The sequence below is a fragment of the Limulus polyphemus genome, unplaced genomic scaffold, assembly GCF_000517525.1.
Source record: "Limulus polyphemus unplaced genomic scaffold, Limulus_polyphemus-2.1.2 Scaffold1087, whole genome shotgun sequence".
Classification (NCBI taxonomy): Eukaryota; Metazoa; Arthropoda; class Merostomata; order Xiphosura; family Limulidae; genus Limulus; species Limulus polyphemus.
The window spans coordinates 62,984-79,565 of record NW_013666697.1 but is presented as its reverse complement, the minus strand read 5'-3'; the positions used below and the strand labels follow the sequence as shown (position 1 = coordinate 79,565).

Sequence of the window (16,582 nt, the reverse complement as noted above, 5' to 3'; positions counted from 1 at the left end):
ATTTCTCATGGTGTAAATTAAAGTATCTAAAGGTTGTGTGAGATCAGTATAAAATGTTCATCTGCAAAAACAGGAATTTTTAGCAGAATTTCAGCAAACCTTTATAAAAAATTTATACTTTTAAATTTCACTATATTAAGAAAAATAAGTATTCTCAAACGTAACTTTAGTAACTTTAAACTACTTTTCAGACAGCTGTTCAGTTCTTTTTTATTTGTATTTCAGCTTATCACCAAATCTTTTGAAAACATCTGCTAAAGACATAATAGGAGAAATGACGTGGGACGAGAGATCAACAGCAGACATAGTATTTCAACTCTTATCTTTACCACTACGAAGAGTGAAAGATTACATTAGACTTTTCACCAGACTTACAACCACATCTCCCAAAGTGAGTCATCATTTATAATTATTTCAGTGTAAATGGTACTCATTAGCTTTGTATTCCTTTTGATGTTTATGGACTTTGGTATACCTGTTAATATAATAAGGTTTTAAAGTATATTTGGACTTTTCTTTCAGTAAAATGTGCCTAAAAGATAACTTTTTCAAAATTCAAGATAGACAAATGTACAGGATATAGTGGAGCTTTTTAGTAACTTTTTATTAATTATCTGATAAATAATTTGAGGTCACTGTTTTGGCAAAAAAAGATGACATATTTCCCAAATCCTGAGTACAGTTTTGTGATCATCTATTATGAAAATAGTGATTTTCATAAGTTTTAAGAGTCTCTATGTTATCCAATTCCAATTTGATGTACACAAAAGTATATCTCAAATATAATACACACCATTTAAAAAATCTACTGTGGAAATATTTTAGTTATCGTCTATCAAAGTCTAAAAGAATTGACTGTATTAGTTTGCCTTTTCTTGTATCAGTACTTTTGTGATAAGGCTTCCAAGAATATATTTCTGTCAAATAGATTTCTGGAAGACTTGTTTCTTCTGTGCAGTCTTAATCAGTTGATAAATTATTCTAGTATGCTCATATGCAATGTTTAAAATTGTTTAGATTTTTCTAAATATTTGTAATTTGTTTTCAGAGTGATACAGGAAGTCTGCTGGGGTTTTAATGTAGTAAGTTGAACACCAGAAATACAGATAAAAGAGTATTATAGTCAAGCCTGAGTAGGCTACAAGCAACATCACATAAAAATATTTTCAACATTAGTTTGTATACACTAGTGTTATTTTGATTAAGATAATCATCTATACATTATTTTTAATAGTACTTGTATGGGAAAGATATTCAGCACACAGTTCAAAAATGGAAACAGTTGTCAGAATATGTGGATCGAAACATGAAACAAGCAGAGGAGACCAAGACTTTTTGGGATAATGCTCCTCAGAAACTTGTGGTGAGTTATAATTTAATCCTTTTCTTGTTAGTGTAAAGCACGGCTAACTAAACACACACAGGTTATCTATTCTAAGATCAGCCAATTTATGTTATTAATTGATTGGTGATTGTGAGAAAGATAACATTCACATTCTGTGGTGTTAGATTCATAAAGCAATATCAACACAGATGTTTTGATATCTTATACTGTGAAAAGATAATGATTTTACTTGAGTTATCAGGATGAACTATTGTGTATGCTTATATTAGTTACTGAATCTGTGAGCTAGTAACAGATACAGTGAAAATTAAAAACTAAAGTAATTTTATAACATTACTGTTGAGGCAAATGGTTTCTGAATGTTGTCTTTTTGCTTTATTTACTCAAATTATCTGTTTGATAATTTATCAAAAACACCGGGCCCAACAGTGTGATAACATTCACAAAGAAAAATTGTGCTTTTATTATTAAAAAACAATAATGGTAAGGGATTTTTTTCTAGTTTCTTTACAAACAGGTAAGCATTTTTATTTCAAATATACAAAAACTTACTAACAATAGATATTTTTGTTACAATGTAATTTTTTTGCTAAAGATGCAACTAAATAATTAGCATACTATTTTGGAAGGGCTGGGCACCACTTAATAGTTAGCTTACGAGACTGTGAATCTTAGAGTCCATGATTCACATCCTGTTGCTGCAAAATCACATTCCTCATTTTTGGGAATGTGGTGACATTATAAGAGTAAAAGTCAAATTCTACTATTCAATTAGAGTAGTCTTAAGAGTTGGTGGTGGTTACTGTTGGCTAGCTGCCTTCCCACCAGTCTTATCAAGTCAACATTTGTGACAACTAGTCCAGATATCCCATGTGTTGCTTTGAACAATACTCTTTGGGAATGACAAAACTTCACTGGCAGATCCTATAGCTCTATAATTGAACTATAAATAATTCCATAGATAAATCCACCGTGTAGCCAAAGATCATTCATGGAATTATTTATAGTTCAATTATACGGTCATAGTTTCTGTCAGTAAAGCTTTGTCATTCCTCTGTGCCTTCACAGTGGATTAGCCGATGCTTCAACTTCCATGTTAGTGAGTTTCAATGTAAACTTAGAATTTTAACCTTGATAATACAGTGTGTGTTATCATATTTGAAAAAAAAACAAAACAGACTGAACATCATATTAAATAAAAAGGTTTTTATTAACCCATAAGGTTTCCAGTCTTTGTTAGGCAGCAGTAAACTGAAAGAATATTTAAAGATAATGGAATGCAACTGTGTGTGTGTGTAAACCATAAAATACACAATATTGTTAATGTAAGCAAAAATATGTGGGTGGTCTCAGTAACAATATGATTGTGTATCTTTGCTCTGTTGGCTTAGTTGGCATGATGATGTGTCATGATGGATGTTTAACAACCAATCAGATACAAGTTAAATGTTTGGCATTATTGCTTAGGTTTTCATCACAAACTCCATTTTTTCAGTGGGATAAGACCCAGTGACTAAATGTTTGACTTTGTAATCCTTAAGGCTTTAGAGCAATACCAGTGGATACAGGACCATCACCTTTCACACATGTACGTTAATGTTTTTGAGTTGAGACTAAAACTCTCTTTCAAATCTAGTAATTTTGCTGCTGCTTATGGTAACAGTATAGAATTTTCCAATAAAGGTGGTGAATACATTTTTAAAGTTTTTTAAAGCAAGAATGTCACTTAGTTGTTGTCAGATATGAATATGTTTTGATATTTACAGCTTATGTAAAAACATTTACTTATATTTATTATAGATTTGCTTCATTGTGATGGTTGGATGTCATCTTTTCAAAATTTTATTTTTTTACTATATAGAACACGTCATGAAACAGAAAAATATGGTATTTTTTACCAGAATGTAGTTGGTTGAGTTTTTATTTCAAACGTTAAGAAATTTTAATGATATTATTTTCTTACAATTTCAGGATACTTTTCGTCTTGCATCTCGTAGGCTTGTGCGAGAAAGCAAATCTCATGCATTATCTCTTGTGTCATCTGGAAGGTTTTCTACACATTCATTCATTTTGTTTAGTGATGTTTTAGTTCATAGCTATGTAAGTACTTTATTTTTTTAACTCTCTTGAGCCTTTTAATGAATTATTGGTAAATTAATAGATTCTACTTTGAAACTGTTTCAGAATTTCCTGTTTTTACACTTAAGTAAAATTGTACCAAAGAAAATATTTTTATTACAAACATTGAATTATTTATTGCCTGTTATAAACTATTTAACATGTGAAAAGAACAAATTCTATGAAATATGTAAATGGAAAGCCCCATATCTTATAAAAAAAAAATTGCTGGAAATTTAGGTTCTGCAATTTAAACACAGAAAACCTACAAGTTATGTTAATTAAAAGCTCAAAATCCATAAGTCCCATAAATTTAAAGCTGAAAGTCAACAAGTTATGTCAATTGAACACTGTAAACTAAAGCTTAAAGCCCAAAGCTCTTGAAAATTGTAAGCAGAAGGCTCACAAGTTCTGAAAATAGAAGAGCATCCACATGTTATGTTAATTTAAAGCTGAAAACCTGCATGTCCTTGAAATTGAAAGCTGAAACACACTAGTAATTTATGTCACTATATTTTTTGAATCAAATACTTTTGTTACCTTTTTGATGTATAAATGATCATCAAGGTAGTTGTTTTATTTTTAGTTTGGAGGTTTCCAGAGTCATGCATTAGAGACTGTTTGGGTAGAGCCACTACAGGATACAGAAGTTTCCCAGTAAGCATTATTTTTAATGATAATTTATACATGAAAATAAGGCTTTTTAGCCCTGTTTACTGTAGTTGTGAATTACTTTTCTGGTACAAATCATGTTCTCTTCCGTAGAATATAATGATTAAATTTAATGTTTAATATAAAATTATGCTTTAATATAACATTAAGAAATTTCATTACAGCTTATAAACTTACTAGTGATTTTTCCCTAACAGTAATTTTTTGTTAGTGGAAGTTTTTTTTATTGATGATATTTAAATCATTAATTTGTATTTTTTTTAACATAGCTGTATATAGGTTTTTAAAATGATTTTTCTTTCTTTATCTCACATTCTTTGGTATTTAGAAACAAGCTTGGACAATACTGTAAAATTAACTTTTAGTTTCCATGCATACTATACATATCATTTTACCAATGAAACTGTTAAATAATTTTGTTATACTTGTTTACTTTAGCTAATAACTGATTCATAGAACAATATTTATTTTTAAAATTGAAGCGTAATTTGTACAAGTAAAAATATTTATATTTGTTGCTTTCTGTATAGTATTGTTTTACCTGGAGTACAGTACATTAGGATTTATTCAAGTAAATTTTATATATTGTTTCATTTTTTTTTTAGAAATGCTTTTGTGTTGACAATGCCAGAGGATACACTCAATCTAACCTGCTCTACCTCTAGTGAAAAGGTTGGTATTTAGTTAGTTTTATGAAAATATTATGTGAACTTTCAACTATTTTAAAATAAAAATGTTAATATTCATGAAAAAAAAATGTTTGTGTTATTCAGAAGATATGAAGATATTATCCATTAGAAATCCTCGATATTCTGTTTATGAGAGAATTGAGGTCATTACACACATCAGAATGTGTGATTATTAATACATATAAAAAAATAAACCCTATATGTATTATCCTTGATTTTACTGCACATAAGGGAAAAAACATCAGAAAAGAAAACGTTTGATGTGTTTCAATTTAAGAATAAAAGATTAATCCGTATATTTTGTGGTGTATATTTAAGAATGAAAATACTGTTTGTATAATTGAAAGCTCTTATCTGAGTTGATCTCATTATCACAGCTGTTTTTTATATCAAGAAATTAGACATTTGGAGGAAATCACCTTAAAAAACTATGGTTGCATTTTATTTTCTTGGCAACATTTCTAGCAAATGCTCTTTTTTCAAGCCAGAAACAAGCCTTCAGGTAATAGATTGTTTCTGGCTTGAAAAAAAAAGACATTTGCTTGAAACATCACCAAGAAAATAAAATACAACCTTAATTTTTTAAGGTGATTTATCTCAAAAGTCAAATTTCTTTATTTCATGACTTTCACATTTTTCTTACTTTGTTATTTATATTAGTTGTATTTTGCACACACACACACACACACACACACACATATATATATATATATAATGTATGTATTTAACTATGATCAATATATTAGAAATATAAAATAACCTCACTGAAGCAATTGATATTTTAATACTTTGTCACTTATATTTTAGAGTTTCTTAACTTAGTCTTCATTTTGCTTTTTTAGACTGGCTGGATCTGTGCCTTGAACCATGCTATAAAGAAAACACTTGATGGTCACATAGGCTTAGCAACAAGAAGTAATCATATAAGCATGCAACGTCTCACACCTCCTTTGGCAAGACAAGCAACTTACACTTTTGTGAAACACTCTACTTACAAGGATGCCACTTATACTGGGATGTGGTTTTGTGGCAAGATACATGGTCCGTGAGTATCTTTTGGAAAGTGATAAAGCAGGACAAAACATGTGAGAGGTTTCAGTGTTATGTCTGAAGAGTTTTTAAGCTTGTTCATTGTGTTTACAAGGTGTTTCAGGATGTCAGTAAGTTGGGATTAGCACTTGGGCTTTTACATATGATGCTGTAAAATAATTAACTTATAAGCAAATTAATTTTTTGTACTTCATTTTGAAATAATTCTGTAGCATGATGTACAAGCAGTTTTAAATGGATCTGTAGTACATTGATTAAAAATAGATTAATGCTCAGAAAATGTATGAAGACTTTCAAAAATCTTCATTGTTTTAAAAATTTTTTGCTAAAACTTATGTATTGAATGTCCATTAGTATGTTCATGCACTAATTTGCAATTCTGATACTTGTATGTTTTATGGATTGAAAGATCATTACAACGAGTCTGGTAGATTTAACTATTGTGGGTGTGAGATTTAGAGATATTAGTGAGAAATGAAAAAAATCATGAATAGCAAAATTAGTCACTGAAAAATTAAATTTAATTTGTGAAATATGTCTGTCCAGGAATGGTGGGGTTAGTGTGCTCAGACTGTGAATCTGAAGTTTCATGGTTCACATCCCATGTTATACATTTTGGGGCAGTGGGTGCTATATAAGAGTGACAGTTAACTCTCACTGGTCGATCAGATAAGAGTAACCCAAGAGTTGGTAGTGGGTGCTTTTTGATAAGTTGCTTTCCATGTGGTCTGTCAATTCAAATTTAGAGACTAATTTGTACAACCTTGTGTAGCTTTGCACAAATATTCTAATAAACATAGAAATTGTTAAATATTTCAATTTTTGTTTCATTCAGTCTTTCCCCACTTGTTGAGTTTTTAGAGTATGATTTTAAATGACCAAATAAAGAACTATTATTCTTTCTAGAGGTGAAAAAGCTCAAGTGACTTTAGGGATAAAATATTTTACTTGATATGTTCATGTGTTTCTTTAGAGGCAAGTTGATGTTTGCTGATGGGAAAACCTATGTTGGAAAATTCAAACACAATGTTCAAGATGGTGAAGGAACATACACAATACCATCAGATGATGGTAGAGAGACGGTTTATGAAGGCATGTGGAAAGAAGGCAAGCTGAATGGACTTGGTTGTGTTAAGTATGTGAGAAAAAACAGCTTTTAACTATGATCTTCTTGTCATTGAGGAGAGAACAATAAAAAAAAATAAAAAACGAAAATTGTATTTTAATGTCTTTTAAGAGTTTCATTACAAAAAATTGAAGGAGAGATAAATATAGTGACATATGGTAACCTAGTGATATTCGTGATGATGCTGTGCTAACAGATACAGTTAAACATTTTTGACTAAAATGTATATATATACTATAAAATATTCGTTTTAACAGCATTTTCTTATGGTTGGTATGACCACAATGTTAGATTACAATGAAAGAAAAATATGTAACAGACCCTTTAAGTAAATATTTCCTAAGTTTAAATTGAAAGAGCTAAAATCAGGTGTTTTAAATAAAAATTTCCATATTTTGAGAAAGGACTTTGTATGATAATTGTACTTTTTTTTATTAATATCAAATAGCCTTGGTTATAGGAATAAAATGTATGGTTGATTTCTAATAAAACAGCTTTTTTTTAAATTAATTTTATTTATCCTTTGTGTTGAAGCTGGTAAACAGAAGCATTATGAAAAAAATTTTTTTATGGAGATATATCATATTTTATTACAATGTTACAACCCTCCAGTGGGTATTACATTCACTCAAATGTAAGAAATAACATTGATGTTAGAATTGTTATTCTTTAAGCTCTCTCTTTATAGCAAACGTAAACAATAAACATATAGCCTGTAAACAATACATTTATCAATTTCTTTTTTAATTTTGCCCATCCCTAAGTATAGATTTATATTTGTTAAGAAACTATCATCCCTTAAACTTAGTGATTCATGTCTTATTTCTCTGATGGTTTTTATTCTCTGTAGTCATTTCAGGGGCTCAGTAATAAGTCTGAGGGCTTATAATGATTAAAATTGGGTTTTGATACCTGTGGTGGGCAGAGCAGAGATAGCCTATTTTAAGCTTAACAAAAGACAAAAGAACAAATCTATCTACATCAGTATAGAGTAAATAAGTATTTTTAACACTAATTGGTTGAAATATTGGCTACTCAAAGCTTTATTTGTGTGAACAAAGGATTCTTGTGTGAAGTTTATAACAGTTGGAGACAAATCATTGATTTGAAATTTGTTTTATAATTTCTTTTGAAATTGTTTTCACTCCTTGAAAATATGAATATACTAAACTATATCTGTTTGAAAACTACAAAAATTTTCTTCTATGACAAAACATCAGATAAGTTTGGTTAGGTTTAGTGAGTAGGCGACAGCAAAATATTCCAGTCAGTCAAATCCATATTTATTTAATATTATTTTCAAGTTTATTATTCTTTATTGAAAACAAACTATGTTTATTAGACATAAAATGACATTGACTAAGAATATTGTTGGCAAAAGTCAGTACTTAACCTGACAAAGGTAAAAGTGATGTCATATTCAAATATGAGGTCCTTGGTCACTGATAAATCTTTGTCTATTTTTGCTGTAATGTTTATTGCGTACAGTCAGAATGTGATGACTGTTTCATTTGGTAAAATAAAGTATCAAAAGAAATATGTTATTGAATATCAAGCAAGTTGAAACTGTCTGGATATATAAAATGCAACTTTCTGATTAGTAATAAACAAATTGTAATTCCAAGATGGAAGGAAATATTTTGAATGTTTTATTTTTAAAGAGTGTCTCACTAGATACTATTTAGAAGGTTTTTGCTAAGTTTCATGTAATTTGGTTAATCATTCCACTGTTAGGAGGAATAAAATCATGCGTTATCAGTTCTATCTTCTAGCAGAGAAAGGGTTAAAGGTTCAATTTGCATTTCAGAATAATAACAGTACTTCATTGAATGTAAAGTAATTTTTGTAAAGTGAAGTATTATCTTGTACAGTTTTTTTAAAATCATAAGTTGAGCCCTCAATATTTCTTAAAAAACAAACTTGATGATAATATAAGAAATATTAACTACTTGGATGAAGTCAGATAGGCATGTCTGCTGAAGACTTTTCAGAGGAGTCCCTGCTCTTGACAAATCAAGCTGAAATTTTCATAAAGGAGCATGAATTATTACAAGAGTAAATGTAAATGCAAGGGAGGAGAATTCGTCTGGAAAATATGTTTTTTTAATGTATATTGTGCTTTAAGTCTCGCTGAGGGGCAAACTGGGCTGAGTGTTTGTAACTTTATTATAGTAAAAGTTTGATGTGATAAATCCTAGAGATATTTATAGTTAGATAAAACATTTCTTGAATAATATAGCATATAGAAATAATTTGAATACGTGTCTGAAGAACTACCAATGTAGTTGAAAAAAAATGGCCTAGTGATAACATATAATTCAGATAGGAGGACATGACAGGTTGTTTGTGCAAAATATTTCTGAGTTATTTTAAGGTTTACTGTTTAGTGGTGTTTAAATACACTGACATTTTTTTAACATACTTGATGGAGAAAAAAGTAAGTGTGAGAGAAGGTATCAAAGTCAACTTAAACATAATTTACTAAAATTGTTTAAACTGGAATTAAATCAGTAATGTGTTTGTCATTTTGTTAAAGTTTTTTTAATCACAACTGAACATTTAGTTTTTCAACCATATTTGTTATTCAGGTATCCTAATGGAGATTCTTATGAAGGGTACTTCAAAGATGGCATGCGTCATGGACATGGCATTTTAAAGCAAGGAAAGTTTTTGTCTTCTCCATCCACCATCTATATTGGTCAGTGGTCATGGAACCGACGAGAAGGTTATGGAGTTTTGGATAGCATTCGCGGAGGTAAGATAAACATTTAATAACCCTATGAATAAAATTCTTTGATTAAATTTTGAATGTAACTGTTAAACATCTGCATCTTAACCTCATCATTGAGTCAACGTATATGAATAAGCTTGGTATCAAAACATAATTTGATAGTCAAATTTTTATTATCTAAGTTTTAATTTCTTGATTTGAAAAGGAAATATTTAAATATATTATCAGTCTGTATTTTTTTCAGTTGATGCCTCTGTGATCCAAATTGATTATTTTACTTTTTCTCTACCCCTATATGATTTTCTGAATGTCCAACAAATGCAAAACAAATAATATACATATTGACAAACCAGAATGTAAATTTAGATACCACAATTTTGCTTTACTGGGATATAAAAACAAATGTCAAACCCACATGACACACATCCAAAAAAATGTCATTCTCTCTCTCTCTCTGACTTTTATATTGGATTATTCATAACCAATAGAAAGGACAGTTTTTTCTTCATAAGATATTTTATACCACTTGTAAGTAGATTGTTTACGATCACTGTGTTCAGCTTCTAGCAGTTAACAGAATTATTTTAATCTATTTATTGCTTAGTTAAAAAGTCAGTATAATTATAGTAGCTTTGGGACACACTATTCTAGTTCTAGTGCTTGATATATTTTTTTATCTCCAAAAATGCGTATTTGAAAGGAATGTTAATGATTTTGTGTAGAATTAATATAGTATGAAAAAAACTAGTGCTAAAGAAGTACACTTTTGATAACAAATTGCTGAAAGAAGCTTCATCTCTAATGTAAGTCCAAAATTTCTTGTATTTAAGTATATATTTATTTATTATATTTTTTTTACAAAAGTAACTAAAATTAAAAAATTAGATATTTGTTAGGCTATATCACAAAAGATAAATACAAAAAATGAAAGAAAACATTTCTTAAGAAGAGCATGAGCTAAATACATCATGTGATTTTAACCTGATTGGTTGTTTACACAAAGTTCTACCCCTGTGGTAAACTGACTGTAACATACTTTAGAGAACTAAAGGGTATTATAAATTAAATTTAAAGCAAACTTATTGTGTGAAAAATTTAAAAAGCTGAAGCTATTTTAGTAAATAATTGCAATTGTCTGGTGTAACCTTCAGTCATTCTAGAAAGAAAAAAAAGGTAATATTAATTTTATTTCACATTTTTATTTGTTTTCTTCACTGTACATTGATGATTTCACTGCATTTAGTGCTAGGGTAGAGCATATAAAGAAATGAAGTATAAAGTTATACTAACAAAAGTTATATAAATGAAATATAAAAACTGTAAGGTGAAAATAAATGTTTATTCTTGGCATGAAAAATTTCTCTCATTCAAATTGACTCACCAAAAGGCTTCATAAATTTACACGTAAAGTTTAATAGAAATACTTCAAAAATCTGATATTTTTATATACAACAAACTTATAATGTTTAATGAAAGCTTGCCCAATTTTGTGATGATATATTTAGTACATTTAGAGTTATGTACTTATGATATTTATAACAGGTTTAAATGATAACCGAGTTCCTGTACATTGTGTCATTTGATTTTTTAATAGATGTAAAATAATCTCAGAACACAAAACAAATTGTTTATGTTTGTGTGTATATATAACACTGTGTTTAGTGTCCTGAGGTGTGTGTATGTTTCTATATATATATATATATATTAATGGTAGAATAAGTTTCATGTTAGTAGCTATTGAAAGTGACTTGGTAGTGTATCTTAAATATAATTCAAGAAGCATTACATGCACCACACATTTGAAGTTGTTTTGGTGTCATCTTTGGATAATTTCCTGATGAAAGGTTGCATGGTGAGTTATACCCCTGTATGTATGTATGTGTATTTTAATATTCAACAGCATTACATTTTTACAGCATTTTTTTCATGTAAAAAGTACCAAATAAACTTTATAGAAGAAACCTAATTCTTGGAAACTTTTACATCATATTTTGTATTTTGCTGACTTTAATTTATTATGAAGTTCTTTTAATTCAAGAATGAACTATAAATTGATAGGTGAAAAGTACATGGGTATGTGGCATGAAGATTTTCGGCATGGCAGGGGCTTGGTTGTTACAATTGATGGCATTTATTATGAAGGAACATTCAACTTAGACAAACTTTCTGTAAGTTGACATTTTGTTTGTATTTCTTTTTGGAATCACTCTAGGCAACATCTAAATGATTGATATTTTCTCTTCACTGCAAAAGTATTTTTGTTGTTTCAAAATTTTATATTTAGGACACATTTTTATATAAATACATTATCATCAAGTTTATTTATCCCCATAAAGCATGAAGAGAATCTAGATAAATAATGTCTTTAGGCTTTTGTAAATTTAGATCTTTATAAACATTTCCAACAAATACACTGTAACTTTCTGCACAGTATCCAGTTTAATAATAGGACTTAATCCGGATGAGTGTTCTGTTAAGTATACCTTTATGTACGGAAATGTAATGGATTTTGCATTAGACATGACAGAAACAATAAACATTGACAAAAAAAGGGTTGTATCTAAATTTTTTAAAGTTTTTATTAAGAATTTCTTTTCTTATTTTTGTTAATATATTTTTTGGTGTAATGAACCCTAGAAAAGTATGAAAGGAAATATTTTTGTTGCATTATACTGCAGCATTATTCTTAACTAAATTTCTAAATGTAATAAAAGAATAAAACTTTGTTTCTAGATTGTTTTGTACAATTGTTTTTTACTATATTTTGTTAAATAATTGTCTTTATTTTTTTTATAGGATTTGTACGTGTATATATATTATGTAAACGTTGTAGTCTGTGAAAATGTAATACTTTTCAACTTTATACTCCAATGAAAGTAATTTTATTTATAGTACATTTAGTTTGTTAATATTTTTTTTGTAATTTCCAAAGTTTTAAGAAAAGGAAAGGATTAATATGGATTGACTGATTTCTGTTAACTTTTGAGAGGAAAATATTAATCTTTGCTCAACTTGGAAGATACTAACTTATCTACAGTCCTGTATTAACTTTATACAAACAATAGGTATAAATTGGTTATGAAGTGATGTAATGAATTTATTTTTTAATTAACAACTTGTACAGTTTTATTTAGTTTTGTGTTTTTCCTGTAGTATATATGTGTATATATTTTGATGCCATTATATTCACTTTTACTGCTAATATTATAAAAGAGTGATAATAAGTTCTATCACATGTGCCACTGATTTCAGGGATTTGGAAAGATGATTTTTGAGGACAATACTTGTTATGAAGGTGAACTGGGACCTGGTGGGATATTTAATGGGAAGGTAAGAACTAAGATACAGTAATAACATATGTAATTAATATTACTACACAATAGTATGTAATTTAGAAAGGATTGTAAGGTGTAAGTAAAATTGTCAGAATTTGTGTTTAGTAATAATAGTTTATATTTGTTCTCTAATAGTGAATAAGGGTATAAAACAGGCTCTATTCTTTTTTTGTGGGTGCACTTCTCTCTGTTTTTAAAATCTTTAAAATATTAAAATATGAGAATAAAATACTTGCTCAATTTCTTATTGTTTTCAGATGATTAAAAGTTAAATGCAGACTTGTTTTTGTAGAATTTAAAATCTTGCTTAGGTGCTAAACTAAATCAGTTGCGATGATAGTTTAATTTTTTCTTTATATATTTTAAGTGAAATTAAGTTGCTGAACCAACTTAAATACCATGATATTTGAGTTTGCTATGTTATAAAAAAAAATGCTTGCGAGTTGCTATACCAACATAACTAATGATAATTTGGTTTATTTTGCCATTTGATATTGAGTTTATTGTTATATCATTGTAACTGCTAAGATATAGGTATGATTATTTAACACTGAGTTTGGGTACAGGTTATATTAATTGGTGTGATCAATTGACTATATAATAATAATTTATAGTTTTTTGTATTTTTATAATGTCTTTGTTGTTAGATGGGTCTAATAATTTTATCATTGAATGTTTAAAATCTGATTACAAACGAATTTTTTGTTTAAATTATTACACTTCCAAAATTGTTAAGAATTGTAGTTAAAAGTATGATTTTGGACTCATTTTTAGTGGCAGTTGTGTGTCTTGTTGAAAGTATGAGCCCCTATTGTGCAGTATGTTGTGAAAGATAATTTAGAGAATGCATTTTTTTTTATAATTCTTTTACATTCAAACTATATTTCTGAAATAATTTATAGCTCTTATGTTTCTTGCTAATTGTTACAAGGATCATTCAATAAGTTTTTATCAACTGGAATACAGATTAGTTACTATGGTTCATAAAACATATTCATCATTATTCTTATGCACAGGGAACCCTATACATGTCTAACGGAGACAAGATAGAGGGAACGTTCAGTGGATCATGGAGTGAAGCCATCAAGCTAAGTGGTTTATATCATAAATCTCCAGGCACACCTTCAATCTCTCCAGAGATTGATCAAAGGAAACATTTTGGGTAAGATCCTTATAAGTGAAAAATGAAATAATTATTGTTACATTAAAGTATGATACAGATATAAGGGAAAAAGTTTATATTCTCAAATTGTAAGCCCAAATGTAGTAACAAAATAAGATAAGTACTTTAGTTTTATTCTATTTCAAGTCTCATGAGACTTGCTGGATTAGTGAAAAGGAAAGTAGAATTTTGTATTTCTGCACTGTGAACAAAGCTTATCATATATTTTGTGTTTGTATGTACACACACTACCTTACGTAGAAAGTTCCAGCTAGATCAGCTCTATTATTTTTATTGAGCCCTTTCTTTTGTTAGCATATCATAACAAATATTACTGCACATTAACTGTAATAAAACCATTACATTCTGGAAACAGAAACTCATCTAGGCCAAGGCATTAGCATTCAGTGTTGTTGTTAAAAAAAAAACAACAACAACTTAAGATATGCTGTACATAACAGATCATCAAGCTAGTCAAATTAGACTGCATAGATATTAAAAAATGTAGTGCTGACTGTATTTGCAATTTTGTTTCATTTACAGAACAAAGTATTGTATTTATATAGTTTTGTTAACACTTAAAAATGCTTCAGTAAAAAGACTTTGTTCTTTCCATGACTTTTTTATAGGTGTCCTACTGAATGCAGAATTTTTTAAAGATAGTTTTAAGGAGTTATCAAATATACTTGCATTATATCAAGACATGCTTGATTTGAGTTGTTGTAGGAACAGGTCAAGACAATACACGTTTTGATGAATAGAAACAATTGACCCATATAATTCAGAGCATTGTTCTATCTACAATAAACAATACAAAGAGCACGAGCTGATAAAAAAACAAACTATTTTTGGACATTTCAAAACAATAAAACAAGTCATGAGAGAAAAACATTAAAAAACTAACATCTTTTTCTTTTCAGTCATTTATGTTTTTTATTCTCCTTTTTTTGAATATTTACTTAATTTTTTAGGCAGTTAAAATTAATAAAATATTTTTTTATGAGCTTGTATTTTGTTTTTGTTTGTCATAGACAAGCCAGTATTATTAAGTTGTCCCTTACAATTGGAAAGTATTGTCTTTATATGTTAAATTATAATTTTGTGTCAATAAACATGCAGATTAATAGAAAGTTATTGGGTTTGACCTCAGAGTTTACTCATTGTAGTAGTTTTTCAATTAAAACTTGTATTGTAAATATATCCAACAATTTTTGAGATGTATCTGAAATAACTTGCTTATTTTTAGCTTTTTGACAGCTGTTGTTTAAAAAAACAACAAAGAATTTACAAAGAGGATAATGATTAAGTTGAAATTAATAAGAATGGCATTTGTATAAGTTAATATGCAAGAATACTGAGGACTTTGGATATTAACTCCAAACAAAATTCACAATCTATATTAAAATTACAGTCCTTTTCTGTAAAGTTAGATGTGGTACATAGTTTATATTCTTAGATATTTGTTAAGTCAGTTGCAGTTTGGAAAGTTTTCAATGAGATTCATTATTTAGTATGTAATAAACACTCAAATGTTTTCTCTCCAGCAACCAGCCACTCTGTGTGACAGCTGAACAGAAGTGGGAAGATATATTTGACCAGTGTAGAGAAATATTATGCATTCAAGGGGCTAATGCTGCTGTTGACAATAAACGAGCTTGGGAAGCTGTGGCTGTTGCTGTCAACAAAAGAAAGAAAGAAGTCCAGTCAAAGAAAAAGTATACTAATGTTACTTTGTTTTATTAAAAATAACTATGATATTTTATAACTTTAACAAATGAAAATCTGAAAACATACCACTGGTCAATTTATACTTTCCAAGACACATGGTAGTGTGTCATACATCCAAAACAACCTGCAGGACACTGTGCACTATTAACTATCTCACTATGGGCTCGATCACAGCAACCAACTTTGTAATCATTTTGTGCCTGTTATAGTTTTCATACTATAACTTTTAATACTGTTTGGGTATCTTCACAAAATTTTGTAGATAATCAGTAAACATTACAAGACTTTCAAACACAAAGTATCAGATTTTTTATTAAGTTTAGTGATTTTTTAAGTATTGATTTGCTTGTGCATTATTTCTTTTTGAATATTGACTATCCAACATGTAAAGTAATTTTGATTTTCAGATTAGAAATACTTTTATGCATCAGAAAATTGTAAAATTTCACATGCAAAATATTTATGACTTCCTAATAACCTCCAGATAACTATCAAACGTTTTTTTTTATAGAAAAACTTTATATTTTATCTGTTATTTTCACTATCATATGTCTATATGGGTTTAGTCAATTTGACTGACCTCGTAACCACCATAAAAAATTAGGAAATAGATATAAATTACACTT

The 16,582-nt window shown here is 28.6% G+C and overlaps 1 protein-coding gene across 1 annotated transcript in view; it reads left to right on the top strand.

Annotated features, from left to right (window-relative positions):
• LOC106462067 (alsin-like) overlaps positions 1-16,582 on the top strand; it is a 75,387-nt gene that overhangs the window by 24,448 nt on the left and 34,357 nt on the right. The window contains exons 8-19 of the mRNA XM_013921949.2: positions 226-391; positions 1,235-1,363; positions 3,317-3,445; positions 4,050-4,120; positions 4,741-4,807; positions 5,667-5,869; positions 6,848-7,009; positions 9,589-9,755; positions 11,790-11,899; positions 12,984-13,061; positions 14,083-14,228; positions 15,773-15,943. Coding sequence (XP_013777403.1) covers positions 226-391; positions 1,235-1,363; positions 3,317-3,445; positions 4,050-4,120; positions 4,741-4,807; positions 5,667-5,869; positions 6,848-7,009; positions 9,589-9,755; positions 11,790-11,899; positions 12,984-13,061; positions 14,083-14,228; positions 15,773-15,943 — 1,599 coding nt within the window. The remainder of the gene's footprint in view (positions 1-225; positions 392-1,234; positions 1,364-3,316; positions 3,446-4,049; positions 4,121-4,740; positions 4,808-5,666; positions 5,870-6,847; positions 7,010-9,588; positions 9,756-11,789; positions 11,900-12,983; positions 13,062-14,082; positions 14,229-15,772; positions 15,944-16,582) is intronic.